General features: G+C 51.3%; 4 protein-coding genes across 4 annotated transcripts; 2 read left to right on the top strand and 2 right to left on the bottom strand.

The window, feature by feature from the left end:
* Nucleotides 1-1,509: 1,509 nt before the first annotated feature.
* Nucleotides 1,510-3,906, top strand: MAA_03566 (ENTH/VHS-domaining containing protein; the record flags this gene model as incomplete). Its single annotated transcript, XM_007821564.1, has 1 exon — nt 1,510-3,906. One exon carries the CDS (start codon nt 1,510-1,512, stop codon nt 3,904-3,906), a length of 2,397 nt encoding a protein of 798 aa, XP_007819755.1.
* A 909-nt stretch (nt 3,907-4,815) lies between these two features.
* On the bottom strand, nt 4,816-6,358 carry MAA_03567 (Histidine phosphatase superfamily, clade-2; the record flags this gene model as incomplete). The annotated part of the gene is made up of 2 exons (XM_007821565.1): nt 4,816-4,929; nt 4,988-6,358. The coding sequence occupies 2 exons, from the start codon at nt 6,356-6,358 to the stop codon at nt 4,816-4,818; spliced, it is 1,485 nt and encodes a 494-aa protein (XP_007819756.1).
* A 1,878-nt stretch (nt 6,359-8,236) lies between these two features.
* MAA_03568 (phosphatidylcholine-sterol O-acyltransferase-like protein) lies at nt 8,237-10,819 on the top strand (the record flags this gene model as incomplete). The annotated part of the gene is made up of 1 exon (XM_007821566.1): nt 8,237-10,819. The coding sequence occupies one exon, from the start codon at nt 8,237-8,239 to the stop codon at nt 10,817-10,819; it is 2,583 nt and encodes an 860-aa protein (XP_007819757.1).
* A 2,088-nt stretch (nt 10,820-12,907) lies between these two features.
* MAA_03569 (uncharacterized protein) lies at nt 12,908-13,405 on the bottom strand (the record flags this gene model as incomplete). The annotated part of the gene is made up of 1 exon (XM_007821567.1): nt 12,908-13,405. The coding sequence occupies one exon, from the start codon at nt 13,403-13,405 to the stop codon at nt 12,908-12,910; it is 498 nt and encodes a 165-aa protein (XP_007819758.1).
* Between the last annotated feature and the right edge of the window lie 3,037 nt (nt 13,406-16,442).

Genomic DNA, 16,442 nt, shown 5'->3' with positions numbered 1-16,442 from the left:
TTGCACTTGAGCGCGTGCTAGATTCTGGGCTTAGCCGCTTCTGAAAGCTGCCAGAAGTGCATGTATTTGTACATGTCAATAGTAGAGACACTGGTCTTGCGCCTGGTTCCTGAAGTAAAATCCTTTTCTCCTCGATCCTACAGAGCTCCTTGCCCTCGGTACGCTTCTCATCTCCATCCAATCTTCTTCTTCTTCTTCTTCCTCCTACTACTGAGTAACCCTCATCCTGCTCTATTCTCAACGGGTGCACGCTCTGTTACCCAGCCTTTCTCCTTTTCATTTCCCTTCATCGGTTTTTTTTTTAATATTCGCAACTCCGTGCTCAACCACGCTTTTGCCGTTTTCTATTCTTCCGCCTTGCCTGTTTCTCCAACTGTCCAGGGGGACGGCCCTTGTTGACCATACACATATTCATTGTGTACCGAGTACGGGGTCCCTTTTCCTCTTCCACCCCCGGCCAGCTCCACCAGCGCTTGAGCATCTCTCATCTCTCACTCGCTCTCCCTACGTCTGCTTCCACCCTGTACCCTTTTTCAAGGCAAGCCTCAGGCCGTCCAATCTCCTAGGTACCGTCGACCTCCACATAGTCTTTTGTCGAAGCCGCCTCTGTTGTCTCCGACGATTTACGCGCCTCTGCCAGCTCTCGTGCTCCAATCTCTTTCTCTCCTCCGACCGTCAAAATTGGTCTCTCTGTGGGTGATTTTGCTCCAGATGCAGTTCTTTTTGCACATTTTCTTTTGAGACGCCAATCTTCTTCATCTTTTTGACACTCGTTTCGCCTATTTTGTCACTTTTAATTTCCTTCATTGGTTTGCCGCCGTTGGCCGCGCCCCCCCGTCGTTCGACTCCTTGGTTCCATATTCCTTGGCCACGAACAAAGACCAAATCCACGTCTCAACAGCTTTCGTCTTCTGCGCACCATCTCTTCGACGTAATCGTTCTAGCTCGACCTCTCGCTTCAACATTCGGCTGTATGCTTTGACCGGCTATATTCCGTGTCCCTAATTCGGACGACTTTTGCCTTGACACACAAGTTGCTTGCCATCTTCACGCTCATTTCAGCAGCCGGGCTTTACGTCCCAGAAACGATTTCGCCCCTAGGTGTCCAGAACACTTTGATACCTCTACTCGGCGTATCCTTCAGACCAGTATCCTCTTTATTCGAACAGAATTACTTTACATACATGCGGCTTTCGTATTCCAGAGCCATTGACTATATATTTTGTTCACCTTCAGTTTAATATTTCTTGCTCCTCTCACGCTACTTTCGTTTTTTGCTTCAATCAACAACAGGCCCATTCATCTGCCAAATCCCTTGTGAAGCCAGCTCTCTCAGCTTCCCGATAACCGACCAAGTCGAGTCACATTAGGATATCGAGGCTATCTCTCGCACCTCTATTCCCACCTCTCGACCTTGAGCGTGCCTTGAACGGGGCACATTTGTCTTTCAAAACGGCTGTTCTATCGCAAGTCGGGCGGGACTCTCTTGTCCCCCCTCATCTGCTTGGCATGCAGGACCTCAACGGGCACATTGGCCAGGGTGCTAATGCAAATTCAAACGGCCGATTTCAAGGCCACGTATCAAAGCCTTCTAATAGCGACACTGGATTCTCTCACGGTGCCTTTACGTCCAACATATCTGGATTTGCTGACCGTCACCCCCGTCGCGGCAACATTCCGTCTCTCAACACTCAGTCCATGAATCAAAATCAAGCTGCATCTCCCAATGCAAACGACATGACTACACCTGGCACTGCGTTCGATATGCAATTTACTCCTCTCCTCCCCTCGCAGCTTCTGCTTGGAAGCCCCTTTCAGCCCGGAAGCCCAGCCGCCTTTGGAAGCAGCCCTCAGTTCCAAAGCTTGTCTGCTTTCCAACAGAGCCAGCAGCAAGGGGGAAATAACACTCAGCATAGCGGGGGTGTCTCTAGCCCTGTTCAACAAAATATTTCGCCTCAGTCATATCAGGCCATGGTGTCGCCGTCCACGTATGGCGCCCCTCAGTTCTACCCTCCCCAGTCCCCTACTGGAGGTTTCAACATGCAATCGGCAATGCAGCCCGCTTCCCCTGTTTTGGGATCTTCTGTCGTGAGTAGCTCCAGTCGGACAGTCTATCTTGGCAACATTCCCCAGGACACCTCCGCCGAGGAAATCCTTGGCCACGTTCGAAGCGGTCAAATTGAGTCAGTTCGTCTCTTGCCTGACAAGAACTGTGCTTTTATCTCGTTCCTCGACGCCAGTTCTGCGACACACTTCCACTCTGATGCAATCTTGAAAAAGCTCTGCATCAAAGGTCAGGATATTAAGGTGGGCTGGGGCAAGCCATCTCAGGTCCCCAATTCAGTTGCACTGGCTGTTCAGCAGTCCGGCGCCTCACGAAATGTCTACTTGGGCAACTTGCCTGAGGATGTATCTGACGAGGAACTTCGTGAAGACCTGGGCAAGTTTGGTGCCATCGACACAGTCAAGATTGTGCGGGAAAAGAACATCGCATTCGTCCACTACCTATCCATAGCCAATGCCATCAAGGCAGTCTCTCAACTTCCGCAAGAAGCGAAGTGGCAGGCTCCTCGTCGTGTCTACTATGGCAAAGACAGATGCGCCTATGTCTCTAAGACACAGCAACAGAACGCTGCGCAGTATTTAGGCATTGCCCCTGGCTATGCGCATATGTTGACCGGTGCCGATCGTGACCTGATCTCCAATGCTCTTGCACAGCAATCCGTCGCTGCAGCCGCCGTAGCAACCACTGCCGGAGGAATCAACAACCTAGGCAACCGTACGATTTACTTGGGTAACATCCACCCGGAAACGACTATTGAGGAAATCTGCAACGTTGTTCGTGGGGGTTTGCTGCACCACATTCGATATATTCCTGATAAGCACATTTGCTTCGTTACCTTCATTGATCCAACGGCCGCGGCATCATTTTATGCGCTGAGCAATCTCCAAGGCCTAATGATACACAATCGCAGACTTAAGATTGGTTGGGGGAAACACTCCGGCGCACTTCCACCAGCAATTGCCCTGGCTGTCAGCGGTGGTGCATCTCGAAACGTTTATATAGGTAATTTAGACGAGACTTGGACTGAAGACCGTCTTCGTCAGGACTTCTCTGAATATGGAGAAATCGAGCTTGTAAACACGCTTCGCGAAAAGAGCTGTGCCTTTGTCAACTTCACAAACATTGCCAACGCAATCAAGGCAATTGAGGCGATTCGTGGCAGGGATGAATACAAGAAGTTCAAGGTAAACTTTGGCAAGGACCGCTGTGGAAACCCCCCTCGACAGACGCAGCAGCAGGGCCAGTCTCCTCGTCCTGAGGGGGTTGCTTCTCCTCCACCAGGCGGTTCCCAGAACAGCGGCTCGCCACCGAATGGCTCGACACCTCAGCAATCTGCTACATTGTTCAACGCCCAGAGCAACCCTCTTACAATGTACTTGAGCCAGTTGTCTCAACAGGCTCATCAACAGCAGCACCAACAGCAACACCAGCACCTGTCTTTGCAGCAGAACTTACTCTTCAACACGGCCCAATCCTCTCCTAATGAGCTAGGTCTCGACATCCCACAGCAAGGATCCCTAGGCGGACACGGCCAATCTGCCTCCATCTCCAACAGCTACGGTCCAAATGCTCCTTCGTCTGGTGCCACAACTATCGGGGGACTTCTTGCCCCAGGCAATGCCCGTGGTTCTCACAGCCGGGCTGTCAGTTTGCCTGTGCTTGCCCCTGGCTTCGAGAATGGCGGCAATAGTCCAAATAGCTTGGCTGGTAGTAACGGCAGTGACGGAGAAAGACGTGGCCATCAGTATCAGTCCAGCTTTGGTGGATTGGGAGGCACAGGCTTCGGCCTTGCTATTCAAGGTGGTCTTAATGGATGGGTAGAAGAAGAAGTGGCCAACTAATTATTTCAATCGTGTCTAAGCAACTTAGACACCATATTATACCATGACCAGGGAAGGGGACTGATCATTTGGCTTAATCGTTATAATTTCTCTGGTGGAGTCTTCATACTTTTTTTTATTATTCTGAATTATTCTTTTTTTCCTTTTGAAAAATCACTCCAGCTGGGCCATTTCTGCACACACAATTACCTTTTCATACGCTTATTTGTCTTTACTTTTGATAATTATTCTTTGTCAGTATATGATGATTTTATTCTTTATTTCCTCCAATTTAGCTACCCCGTTGAGGTAGACTACAGAAGAGCATTAAACACGGCAACGTTTCACGCAAGGAGAGCCGTGGCCAGGCAAAAGGATTCGCCAGCTCGTGCAGCGGCTGTTGGCATGATCATTGGAAAAGGTGGAGTGCAAAGATTAATATGTGTCTGCGCGAGAAGCGGATAGATACTCGGTATTTGGGAGTGGCTTTCGCCTATACAAGATGGGAAAGCGGGAAGGGAAAACAAAAGTGCGACCTATAGTGGTAGAAGTAGTGACAGTACTGAATGCAGAAGCAATGTTTCGGGGTCCACACGGTTTACCTTGTTTTTCAAGGAAAGGTCCTCGTGAATCTAATTCTCCAAAGTATTTAACATCAGACAACATCTGTACTTGGTGCCGGGTTCTATCCTGAGCTCATATCTAGCTTCGTACTTCATCTGCTCTTAGTGCTGCCTGTATTTGATGCCAATGCCCGTAAATATCAGTATCTTAAGATGAAACCACCCAACGCCATATATCATGATGAAGATAAAAAAAAGAGGGAAAGACAGCCTTCAATTCAACAGAAAGACATCGTGACATGTGCCCCAAATAGTCCTTCATCATGCAGGGCACTACAACAACACGCCAGTATTCTAAAGTCAGGTCTCAATAGCCAGCGGGTTCGGGTTTTGCAGGGAAAGCCGAAGCTTTGATATTCAAACGACATTCCTGCTTCCAGTTACGGGGTGTGAATTTATCTACTATGGACTTGAATGCCTCCTGCCGGGCGGGTTAGTTCGCAAGGACTTGGGACTGTTAAATATGCAAGGGGGCTTACCAAGGTGCAAAAGGATTCGTCACCATCGAGGTGTTTGCCTGCGATCTTGCATCCGGGGATAGTAACAGGTCTGTCGTTGTAGCGGAGACGGACGTAGTAGCCCTGTAGCCGCTTCCTTTCTCGCTCACTCAATTCGGGAGAGGGTTTGCGACCGATGCTGTTTGAATTCGAACCACTGAAAATGGAGGACCACCACGATTGACTTGACGATGCACTGTTGGTTCCTGTACGCTGGAAGAGCTCAATTGCAACGTGGCTGGTGAATGGGGGCCATGCCTCTTCGTTGAAAGCGCCCAGGCTGGCGAGAACGCCGGCGAGAGTTGTGTCGTGACATCCGCTGAGGCCGAGGCGGACTCTGGGAGGTGTGTTGGACTGCTGCTTCAAGTCGTTGTCAGTGTTGGCAGAATCTTCGGCACTTTCGACCATCCTCGAGACGATGTCGCCGAGCAAAGCGCCGATACCAAGTGTTCTATACTCCTCGCTCTCCTTGTACCCAGAGTACCACTCTTCTACACCAATCTTTTCCAGGATATGTTTGACTTTGGGGTCGTAAAATTCCTTGGGAAGCTTTGTCTCTGGGCCATGCGCAAAGGTCGCATTGACGGTGTCCATGATGCCGCTCAGCCGAGGGCGTGAATCCACCGCAACTTTGGGGCTTTCATCTGGCATCCATTTTCCAATCTTTGCGTTGAGGTAGGTCATGTCTTCTGAGTCGTTCCACCGGTCTGCAGCCCGCTGTGCGAAGGCTCGAGCCAGGGCGGCAAACCGGCGACAATTGGAGTCATTGGGGTATAAGGTTTCGTCCGCGAGAGCTCGAGAGATGATGGTCGGCGGAGAGAAGTTCTCGGCACGGGTGTGCAATGGATATAGTCCATTGAGAGTCTGTTGCAATGATTCTAGGGCACGAGGGATAGGCGTAGATCGGAGATAGATAAAGTCGGTGTTTTTGACGCCGGCAGGCAGAAAGCCAAGCTGGTCGACATAGAGCTTGCGGAGCCTTTGCCCAAGCTGGAACGTGGTGGCACGGCCGCGATCTGTCAACATTCCCATGTCGCAAATATCATCCAATTCGCCGCTTGGCCCGGATGCCATTACGGGAGCATCGTCTGGCCCCATGGTTTCGAGCCGTCTCTTCCACTCCAATACTGAAAAGCGGTCCGTGTTGGGGTCGAGAACGGCATTACGGAGTTGTCTCATTGCAGAGCAGTATGGCCAGAATGGTGCCAGGCCAGTATTCGTGAACCGCGCGTTGACCGGCGTACGCTCACCATGGCGTAGGAGGATCTGGACTTGATGGAGGCGGAGCTGAGGCGGGTAGAGTGTCGTCAGCTCGGCGTCGCTGTATGGCGCTCGGGGCACAAGTGTAGTCATGGTCGAGTACTTGGTAACGGTGAGCGAGCGAGGGGTCGGAGACAACCTGGGCTGGCACAATTGGATGGACTATACTGCTTGAATCGGTTCCCGTCAATGAAACTGGGGCGAGAGCACAAAGAGGCCTTGTCCGGGCTTAAGGTTATTGCCAAATGTTGAATGATCGGTGCCGCTCTTCAATGTTCGTCAAGCGTGGTGTTCTTCCTGAGCATGGAGAGAGGGTGTGTGTCGTCCGGGCCAAGCTGGGCCAGCTAGATCGGCGAATCAATGAATGACGTTGGGGAACGGCGGAGACTGTCGGGTCCGGAGCCGGACTTTCAGGCACAGCAGTAATAGAGGTCCAAGGGAAGGAACGCCGCAGCCAACGGAGTGCCCCGTTTGCACAGTCGTAAGGTGACACCATGACCGGCTCTTGCCTCAAGCTTCATTGAGGGGAAGTCTACCTTGACCGTACTGTGCGCTCCTTCCCGCCTTCCAGTTTCGCAGCTTGCGTCGGCGCTTGGGAAGACTGAGTTGCGACTGCCAACTACCTAGGTACTTAAGTACGTACTTAGGTAGGTAAGTAAGCCGATCCTGATGAGGTTGGAATCCATACTGTTGACCCCAACACCATTTGGCCAGCCCTATTGCACTGCGATTGCTTCACCACCGACGCCAGAAGCCCTGATTGCAAAGTAGGATCCACGACGTGCATCGACACCAAGCATCTGTGACTTGAGTAGAAGAGAGGGTCCCACATCATTGGGTATGGTTTGGACATACAAATGTGCTGACAACACGGAGAACAATACCAAAAAGACCAGCGGCGCCGGTGGCTATGGTCGGAAGAACCCCACAGAGTTGAAGACCATTATCACATGCAATGGACGAGTATCGCACGACAAACCAAGACAATGAATTGTAGGAACGCAAACACCTCTGGATGATTACAGGGGCCATACGCCAAGCACCCAAATTGCAGGCGAGGCGGGCCTGCAAGGCTGGCCCTTGCATGTTCAACTCTTGTCTCAACGTCAGACGACGTCAACGAAATCAGCTGGCAGCGATCAATGGGCTGCTGGAGGCCATTTATCGCGTCGTCGCCACACAGCCTACTCTCAGGCTTCATCCATCGCTCTGGGGGGGGCTGCTATGCCATCCATGAATTGGCCAGAAGGCGGCTTCAAAACGGAACGAAAAATAAAATGGCGAGTGTTTTCGCATTGGGTTCGGGTGTTGCCTTGTTCGGGTGCACCGGACTTTTGGAACAACGAATTCTATCCAGTCTGGGCTAGTAAACTGACTCTGGCTTATGCTCCAACAGCTACCCTGGCCCTAGCAGAGCCCAATGCAGTTCAGCCCAGATAGACCCATCCGCGCCGGGTTTCCGCTGTAGCCGGCAAGAAAGAGAAGGATACGGTGTTGATTATGACGCCGACACAGCCAACGGCTCTTCGCCTTACCCGAGATCCACTAGCTTGAAGCCTGCACATAGAGAGCCTTGTCGCCCAGCTGGTGGTGGGTGGCTTTGTCGCCCATAACACACGGTCTTCTCGTGCTTATCCTTCAATTCCTTCCTTCCTTCCCGGCCAAAAGTCTTCCGTTTCGCCCCTACATTGTCTGTTTTTATACTCGGATCAGCTTCTTCAATTGGAAGAATCAGTCTAGTTATACCTAGGCAACGTTGGAAGCGAAGCAGTTATCGACCCCCTGCAATGATAAACAACGGAGCACTCTCATTGGTTGTGCGTAGCCTTTGAACGTCGCGAAAACTGAGTGACAGCCTTCATGCTGTCGTCGACTTGAATTGGCCTCTCAGACGGCATTGGATTGGCTCCGTCGAGTTTCCCGCTTTTGTCTCCGCGCAATCTTCAAAATCACACCAGCTTGTTGGCAAATATGAGCATCACAAATCAGCTAAATCTCCCGCGGCCGGATGAGGCGGCTAGGATGCCATCACAAGTGTCGGCCTCCGCTGCTGAGGGAAGACAAGTGGATGATATCCCAGATGGTCTTGAAGAGGCTAACTTGTCCGATGAGGCCTCTATTGAAGACCAAGATGAGGCGCAGGCTGCTCTTCAACCAGCCATTAGCGCTGCGGCCAGCCATCTGACATCTGCTCAGACTCCAGCGGCGGAGAAGGCAGCAGCTCTTGAACGGGTACCTGGGGGTGGGTATTTTGACAGCGCGATTATCGAGGGCGATGAAGAGGATGAACGCGAAGATAATTACAGTCCTGACGTTGGGACGCTATCGGAAATAGCCAAAAGTTCCCGGCTAAGAGACGAGGTGGTGGATGATGGCCAAGTCTTGGCCGAATCCAGCTCTCAAACACCAGATCAGCTACCAATGCCTTCGCCATGGGTTTCAAGGCCAAAAGACTTTGCCATCAGCAAAGACACATCTCGTTCGCGACAAACCCGAGGGGTGCTCGGGTCCGCATTCAGCCCGACGAGACAACATCGTTCACGATCCACTGGACAAGAAGCTTTTAAGAAACTCCAAAAGGCGTTCCCATCTCTCACCGGCCACGGCAATCTCTTACCTTCTTTGCCAACTTCTTTTCTTTCAAATTTCACGGGAGACCACAAAAATAGTCTAAATCAAAGCTCCAAGTTGGCAAATCGCCCTCGTCCTAGGTCCTTTACACTGACCCAAGCATCCACAACCAACCCTGTCCATAGCGTCGGGCACTATGCAGAGATTGAGCAGAACGATACACACATGCCACTACCTTCTACCGCATCAAGGACCAGTTTGTCCTCCAGTTCGCGGCCACGGCCTCCCGTGCTGCGACGCGTTACCTCCGACGAAAGCCTCCTCTACCACAGCTTGTCAAGACAGTCTTCTCTAGGAGATGACAATAGATTCAGCGATGTCCGAGAAATGGTCAATATCCGGTTCATGGCCATCAAAGATAGCCTTCCAGACGTACCCAACTTCAAGATGCCCAGCTTTCCACGCTTGCAGGCAGCGTCCCGCATGTCATCAATTTCACTCAACGCCCTGTTTTCGAGCTCGACTGAAGAAAACACACTTAGTCGACAAAAGCCAGATATTGGTCCAGATGTACCCATTGCACAACCGAGTCAGGTGCTACCTAAGTCAAGCACTTCGCCGGTGGCGATGGATCGTGTCTTGGAAGATCTCACCGGTGATGTAGTTATCTTGGGGGGCTATCGTGGCTCCGTGCTTCGATCAGCGGAGCCGCCACACCAGCAACTTTGGGCTCCGGTTAAGCTGGGCTTCAACATGCGCAAAGCAAACCTAGAAGTAGGCCTAGAGGATGAGGATGAAGAAACTATGGAGGAACGCATCATTCCTTCGGGTATGCTCAAACATATCGGCCCGGTGGATGTTTCACGAAAGCTTTTCAAGAGACTCCGGTCTTCTCCAAATGTACGCAATGGAACTCTCCGAATATGGGACTACGGATATGATTGGCGGCTGAGCCCTGCCTTATCATCAAAGAGATTACAGGAGTTCCTTGCAAAGTTGCCGTCTAATATGCCTGGGACACCCCCAGAGTCTCGTGGAGCTATCGTCATCGCTCACAGTCTAGGTGGACTCATCACAAGACATGCTGTTAACCTCCAGCCACATCTTTTTGCAGGCGTACTCTACGCCGGAGTTCCTCAAAGATGTATCAACATCCTAGGACCATTCCGCAATGGTGACGCAGTCCTCTTCAACGAGAAGCTGCTAACCGCACAAGTTAATTTCTCGATTCGTACATCATTTGTACTGCTTCCCGATGATGGTTTCTGCTTCATCGACAAAGAAACTGGAGAGTCATACCCAGTTGACTTTTTCAATGCTGATGATTGGGTCAAGTGGCGTCTTAGTCCCTGTGTGGCACCAGCTCTACCGCCATATAGTCGTGACAAGCAACAGGGATTAACGTCTCCATTGTCTTCTCTATTTCCGAATTCGCTTCTCAAGACGAAAAAAGCGCCGGAGGCTCATGAGACCCAAAACATTGTTTCTACCACCAGTGAGACCCACTATCACGCAGTCGCTCCGCTCCCATCTCCACCGCGTTCACCGTCGCCTCCCTCAGGTGCTCGGAATACTTTGACGATAGATCAAGAACGATATCTGAAGTACCTCAGACGGACGCTTGCTGCTACTCGTAAATTTCGATCTGAGCTGGCACACTCTGAAAAACTTGAATCATCCAATGCCTATCCGCCACACGCCGTTCTGTACGGGAAGACAATTCCAACCGTATACGCAGCCCAAGTAGCAGGACGAGAGGCTATACCTTGCGCAGATGCTTATGACGATTTGGTTTTTCGCCCCGGAGACGGAGTTGTTCTTGCACGAGAAGCTATGCTGCCCGCAGGGTATTCCATCGTCCGTTCAGGCAGAGTCAGCACGGAGAGGGGCCACCTTACGATGCTTGGAGATCTACCAGCGGTAGGTCAAGCGCTTGAGGCACTTCTCAAGGGTCGTCGGAAAGGGATTGGTATGGGAGCATAAATAACGGTCCAAGTCACGGCATCACCCTCTTCTTCGGTGCAGAAATTTGTATAGGATCTAGCTCTCGCGGCCGGACGTCATGTCGATGAAGCTGTCACCGAGCTATATCAAGCTAGGTTTTTATTTTATTCCCTTAAAGCCAGCAGTTGTAACAAACCTTTACTTACGACGGCTTGGTTAGTTCGTATGGATGGCCCCCAACGTTAAATTTGCCCAGCACGACTTGCCAAACGTCGAGTCTCGCAGGATGGGAAACATCTTGGCACCCACACCATCACCGCCCTCATCCGACCACATCTTGACCGTGAAATGTTGTCACAATATCAGAGGAAGAAGGCAGTCCAGACCATCCAGCCGGGGACACTACCGAGCGAAGATCGTCATTAGGGTATCTCAAGAGTGACTTATAGTTGAATTGAACGTCATAGCCCTACATTTTGCAAAAGGAAGGCATGGGTACATCCTGTCGTCAATTAGCTTCCATAGCTTCCAAACCACTACGTACCGTAGCTGAGACGCTTTCTTTTTCGTATGCTGCTTTTGGGAGACACTTCTGGCTAGGCAACAGTATTTCTGCACGACAAATTGACTGCCTCATGACGCTCCAGACACGGGACAGGCCCCGTAAAAGTTGACAGCCTGTTGACACCCACGATATGAATTGTCTCTTCTAAACAATGTTCCAAGAATAACGTAGCATCCAGACGAGACGGGTGTGATTTGAACATTAAAAAAAGAAATTGACGCAGAAACAGATGCACGTTAATATCGCCGATTCGCAAGACGCCCGGAAGGAGAAAAAAAAAATGCAAGAATCGGCAAGTAAAACAGAGGTTTCGAAGCTAACGCTTTCCTGGTACATGGATAGAGTGCGTGTGGTCCAGTCAGTACTCGGAGATTTTATGCATGACGAAAGCTGCATGCGCCCCTTGGGGGGGGGGGGGGGGGGAGGGAAGAGGGGGGTGCAAAAGTCAGCAAGCGTCGATCCAGCCACTTTTCCGGCTCATCTCATCATCACAGGTTTCTCATGCAGGGCCGTGCGTTCGTCCTGATTTAAAAGAATCGCAATGGAGCACCCCCCTGCTCCTCTCCTCACCAAGTCAGTTATCCCATGTCTAATGTCCGAAACAAGTAAGTAACCTGGTGTCAAACACGGAGCAATCATGCGGCTCAACCGTGAGCAAAAGTAAGCAGGCAACGAGGAACGCCGAGGTTTTTAATAACCATTTGACTTAGATGCAGAATATTATTAGTCACAAGTAACTGGATCGATGCATGAAATAAATGATTTCATTGCATGTTTGCGAGAGAAAATACAGGCCAGCCTGACAGCTGTTTGCCGCTCGCCTTGCCATGTTGATAGGCGTTTTTAGATATCCCAAGACGAATAATGAAATGAGATGGAAACAAATGAAGTTTTTTTTCCTTTGTTCTGCTAAAACACCAGACTTGATATTTGTCTTTTCCCTCCTTCCAGGATCGTTCCCTGCCTTCCTATAATCATGTTCCTCTCTCCTCAATGCCATCGTGGCAAGCGTCAATTAAATCATGCGCATGGCTGCGAATTAAGGAAGCCGCGGCGCTCGTCTGGCGCCTGGCTATTACAGGCTCATTCCAGGTGCAATTGTTCCACTGCAATTCGCCTCCTCCCGTTATCAATGTCGAGCGTGGTATCGTATGCATGGATGTTGGTATGCAACAAGCACAAGTAGCCGTGGTTCTGCCATCTGCGTATGCGTGTCTGAGGTCTCTAGAGACATCCGACTCCAACCTTGGTGGAAAGACTCAGACGCAGGGGGGGGAGGGATGTCGTGTGTCACGGGCGGCGGGAGGAAGGGGGGAGGGAAATGGTGGAGGTGACGGGGGGCGAGGATTGGTGACGATCTAATTGCCCATCTTTGTAAACCGGATAATTCCTGTCAAAAAGCCATGGTCAAACCACCACACTTCAATCTCTGCAGTAGTACAGAGTACTACTCCGTACGTATGTATGTAGCTTGGTGAGTCAAGGGATGGACCGGGTTGTCTCAGCTTGACTCAACAGCACACTTTTGCTTTTGTACAGGTATCTCATCAGACTTGGCGACTTCATCCGCAGGCTGTCTTTAGTGTCTGCAAAGACACAATTGTCCACGGCGGTGGACGCCAGTGCGAGTCTTGTTGGCAGACAGTATGCATGGCCATTTGAATCTGGCGCGCCATTCGCTCCTCTGTGAAGGCTGGTTGAATCGCCTCGTCTTGTTCACGGGGCACGAATATGATTTGTTCCAATGCGGGCATTCGTGATGCCAGTTGCTTGATGACGTTGGTTGTAAGGCTCGCGGCCGCCATGGAGCTGTACATCTCGTCAACCCAGAACAGAGCATCGCTAATGGCAATTCGGCGCACGAGAGCCAACTGCGACGGGTCACACATTGACATGCAAGTATGGAATTGAGCATCAGCAGCCATGTATCCCTCTCGAGGTCCGAAGTAGAGAATGTCGCTCTCCGGATTAAAGATGATATGTCCTGGGGTGCGCACGAAACCAAAGGCGAACCGGAAACTCTTGAATGTTTCGGCTCGAGACTCGGCGCACACATGCATGTTGACGGGAATCGCAGCATTTGAAGTGCATCCAGTAAATGAGGTGGTGGTGGTACGGGATTGCGGATTGCAGAGCGATGGTGATTCGGCGCCGCAGTGTATCGACACCAGCCTCAAAGAGGGCAGAGTTAGATTCCATATTTTCAGACGAAGCTCTGGCGGAAGTCGGGAGAATAACGGCTGCATGCCCGTGAGGGAAGGGAGATGTCGTTAGCCTCGAGAGCCCACGGGCAAAAGAAAAAGAAAAAGAAAACAGCCTCCGCCGCAGCTAAGATATATGCCTTTTATATCGCCCACCAGACAGACACATAGCATGAGGAAACCAAATAGACTTACGAATTCAGCAGGTTTTGGAGCTACAGCATTCTTGACAAGCTTCAGCGTCTCGTTGCTCTTCTCGGGTATTCGAACTGCAGCAAGCCTTGTCTGATGGCAGAAAGCTCCCATTTTGCCCAAGCAAGCTCTCAATGTTTATGTGACGCTGGATGCAAGGGCTGCCTTGAGTGACCCCTGGTACCAAATTAGCTTGTAGTTTGTGGCAATGGACAAAATGTAACGGCGACGGACGTTGTGCAAACAGAGGTGAAGCGTCAAGCCCCAATGGCGAACAGAAATAGAAATAGGCGTGATTATTATACTCTTCAATGTCGTCCTTCTCCTCTCGCGCTCTCACTCTCGCTCTCGCTCCCTTTCCCTTTACCCTCCCCGTTGAGGGGTAGGCGAGTGGGGAGCTATTATACTCGCGAGGGCAACTAAGATATGTCTAGGAGCTTCTGCAGGCCGAGGGACATATGTTGACATGCCGCGTCTAGAGCTAGAGCTACTCCTAGCCCACAGGCATGTTTAAATTACGGCACCGAGATGGACACCCAAAACTGCCACTGCCGAAAATGGCAAGACAATGGACCTCTCGGAGACGTCCTCGTTCCGCCTTTGAAAATCGCACGAGACGGCGCAAGCGTTGATTGCTTGGATCCTGTTGGCCTGGGTCCTGGGTGTGTATGGAGTGTCCGGGGCGGCGGCCACTCGAGAATATCCTCCTCCACTCTATTACTCCAACATTGCTTGATCCCCAGTTAGTTCCATACTCCATGTGCCCCTCTTCACGTCTTCAGGTGGACCAGGGTTCTGCGTTCAATGTTCGGCGCTCCTGGTCCTGGCGCTCCGGACAGTTGAAGTCGCAGCAAACTCCGGTACTGGCTCCTCTCCTGCTGCTGTCAACCGCCAAGTGGATGCTGGAATTCCCCCGAGCGAGGCCTCAAATCACCACTGGCGCTGCACGGGTCCGGGCTTCGCTGACTTGTTTGGAACGACGAGGTGCAACTACCGTCGGCTTGGACATGCATGGGGCTGCTGGTGGCTTGGGGAACTCCCACCCGCTCGTATCCAGGCCAATGGGAGATACTCCTGTTGCCCTCGACTAGTCTTAGCGGACACCTCGTTGAACTCTTGGTGAGCTATCTCTTCTTCGTCAGTGTCATCATGGCTTAGATTGGTGGTGGATGAGACACTGTTCGAGCTGGCTCATTAAGACTCGGTGCTAGCATGTCAACCCTAACAATTCTGGGCGACTTCTTTTGCCATGTCCTTGGTAGCGACACCACTGGTGGTAGACTTTAGATCGAAGCCTACCAAGCCGTCAGGGATTTACTATGGAGGCCAGTTCCGCCGCAAATGTGACTGTGTTTGCGCTCGTGAGAATACCCTCTGCCAGGAGTGCCTAGTCCCCGCGATAATTATCGGGAACGCCATCAACGACGTCTTCTCCGACTTGTGAAACATGTTCAACGGCGTGGGGGAGGGCTGCCAGGGGTGATGCAGTCGTGATGCAGTGATGCAGTGATGCAGCCTGAAGCCCGAACCTCACATATGGTAACAGAGGAAGACAAGAAGGCGCAAAGAGTTCGACTCCAGTGGCAATCAAGAGAATCCATATTTTGCCTGCTGAATTGCAGGGAGAGCATCGCACTCTCCTTTGTTCTTGCCGCCCAAATAGCAACCTCTTGTCTTATGGCACAATGATGCTGTTTGCTCATGCACCAGCCACTAACACGGCGTCGAATAATGTTTCCAGCAATGTCTGGTCCCAGAAACCTGGATGATGGGCGCGAACCGGTGCGACAGCGCCGAGCAAGGTTCTGTGATATGGAAGCTTGTGGAGTGGCCTTTCTTGCAGGGGTGTAGATTGCGGTCCTCTCGACGCCGTCGCTTGTGCAACTTGCTTAACGGCAGCGCCGTCGATCCCCTGTTTGCAGTATGGAGTGCCCTTGGAACAATACGGCGTGGCGCACCTCTCACAACCGTTTTCTTGTCGATGAACATTCGAAGTTTGCTGTCCGTATTGGCTTACCGACGGATTTGATAATGTCCCCAGGATAGCTTGACGGTCCTTAAGTTGTATGGAGCGTGAGTATAGTGTCGGTCCTTTTAGGAACCACATCGCACCCAAAAAGAAATCAAACCCTCTTTTTTTCCTTTTGATTCTCTAATACTAATCCAAAATAATACCAGGGTGACGAGCTGTCGGGACTTCTTGCAGGGGAAGGGCACACGGCCTTTTGAAGACGAGTCGGAAGCTGTGAGGTCATGCCCTTTAAACGCTGGGTAATAGGTCAATGCCAATCCCCAATCAGCAACCCAACTCTCCCGTAAATTATTGAGGTACTACAATGCAGGCCCTCCCTTGTCTACCCAGCTTGGCCTTACTGTATGTACAATGCCTGTCCCTAAAGGAGGGAGGGGGCCGGCCACCAAACCATGCCCATGCATGGTGTCGTAATAGCTCCCGCTGTCAGTGCCCCGGTGTGACAAGGATGGGTGGGGGAGAAAATGGCCCTGACTGCCAGTCTCCTTGGATTAGGGATGCAGTACTCGCGGTGTACGGATTATTAAATATGTTATTACCAAACAACATTGAAGCAACGGAGTCCGGTACTTACGGCCAGGGTTTTGATGCCATGTTTATTGCATCAGTGTTACAGGCCGACCTGTACGGACGCCCTTCCGGGCCTCTAGGGTAGCATACTCGATGACAATC

This window comes from Metarhizium robertsii (genome assembly GCF_000187425.2).
Source record: "Metarhizium robertsii ARSEF 23 chromosome Unknown MAA_Scf_3, whole genome shotgun sequence".
In the NCBI taxonomy this organism is placed as follows: Eukaryota; Fungi; Ascomycota; class Sordariomycetes; order Hypocreales; family Clavicipitaceae; genus Metarhizium; species Metarhizium robertsii.
Note: the sequence above shows the minus strand (reverse complement) of the source record. Positions and strands in the feature narration are given on the sequence as shown.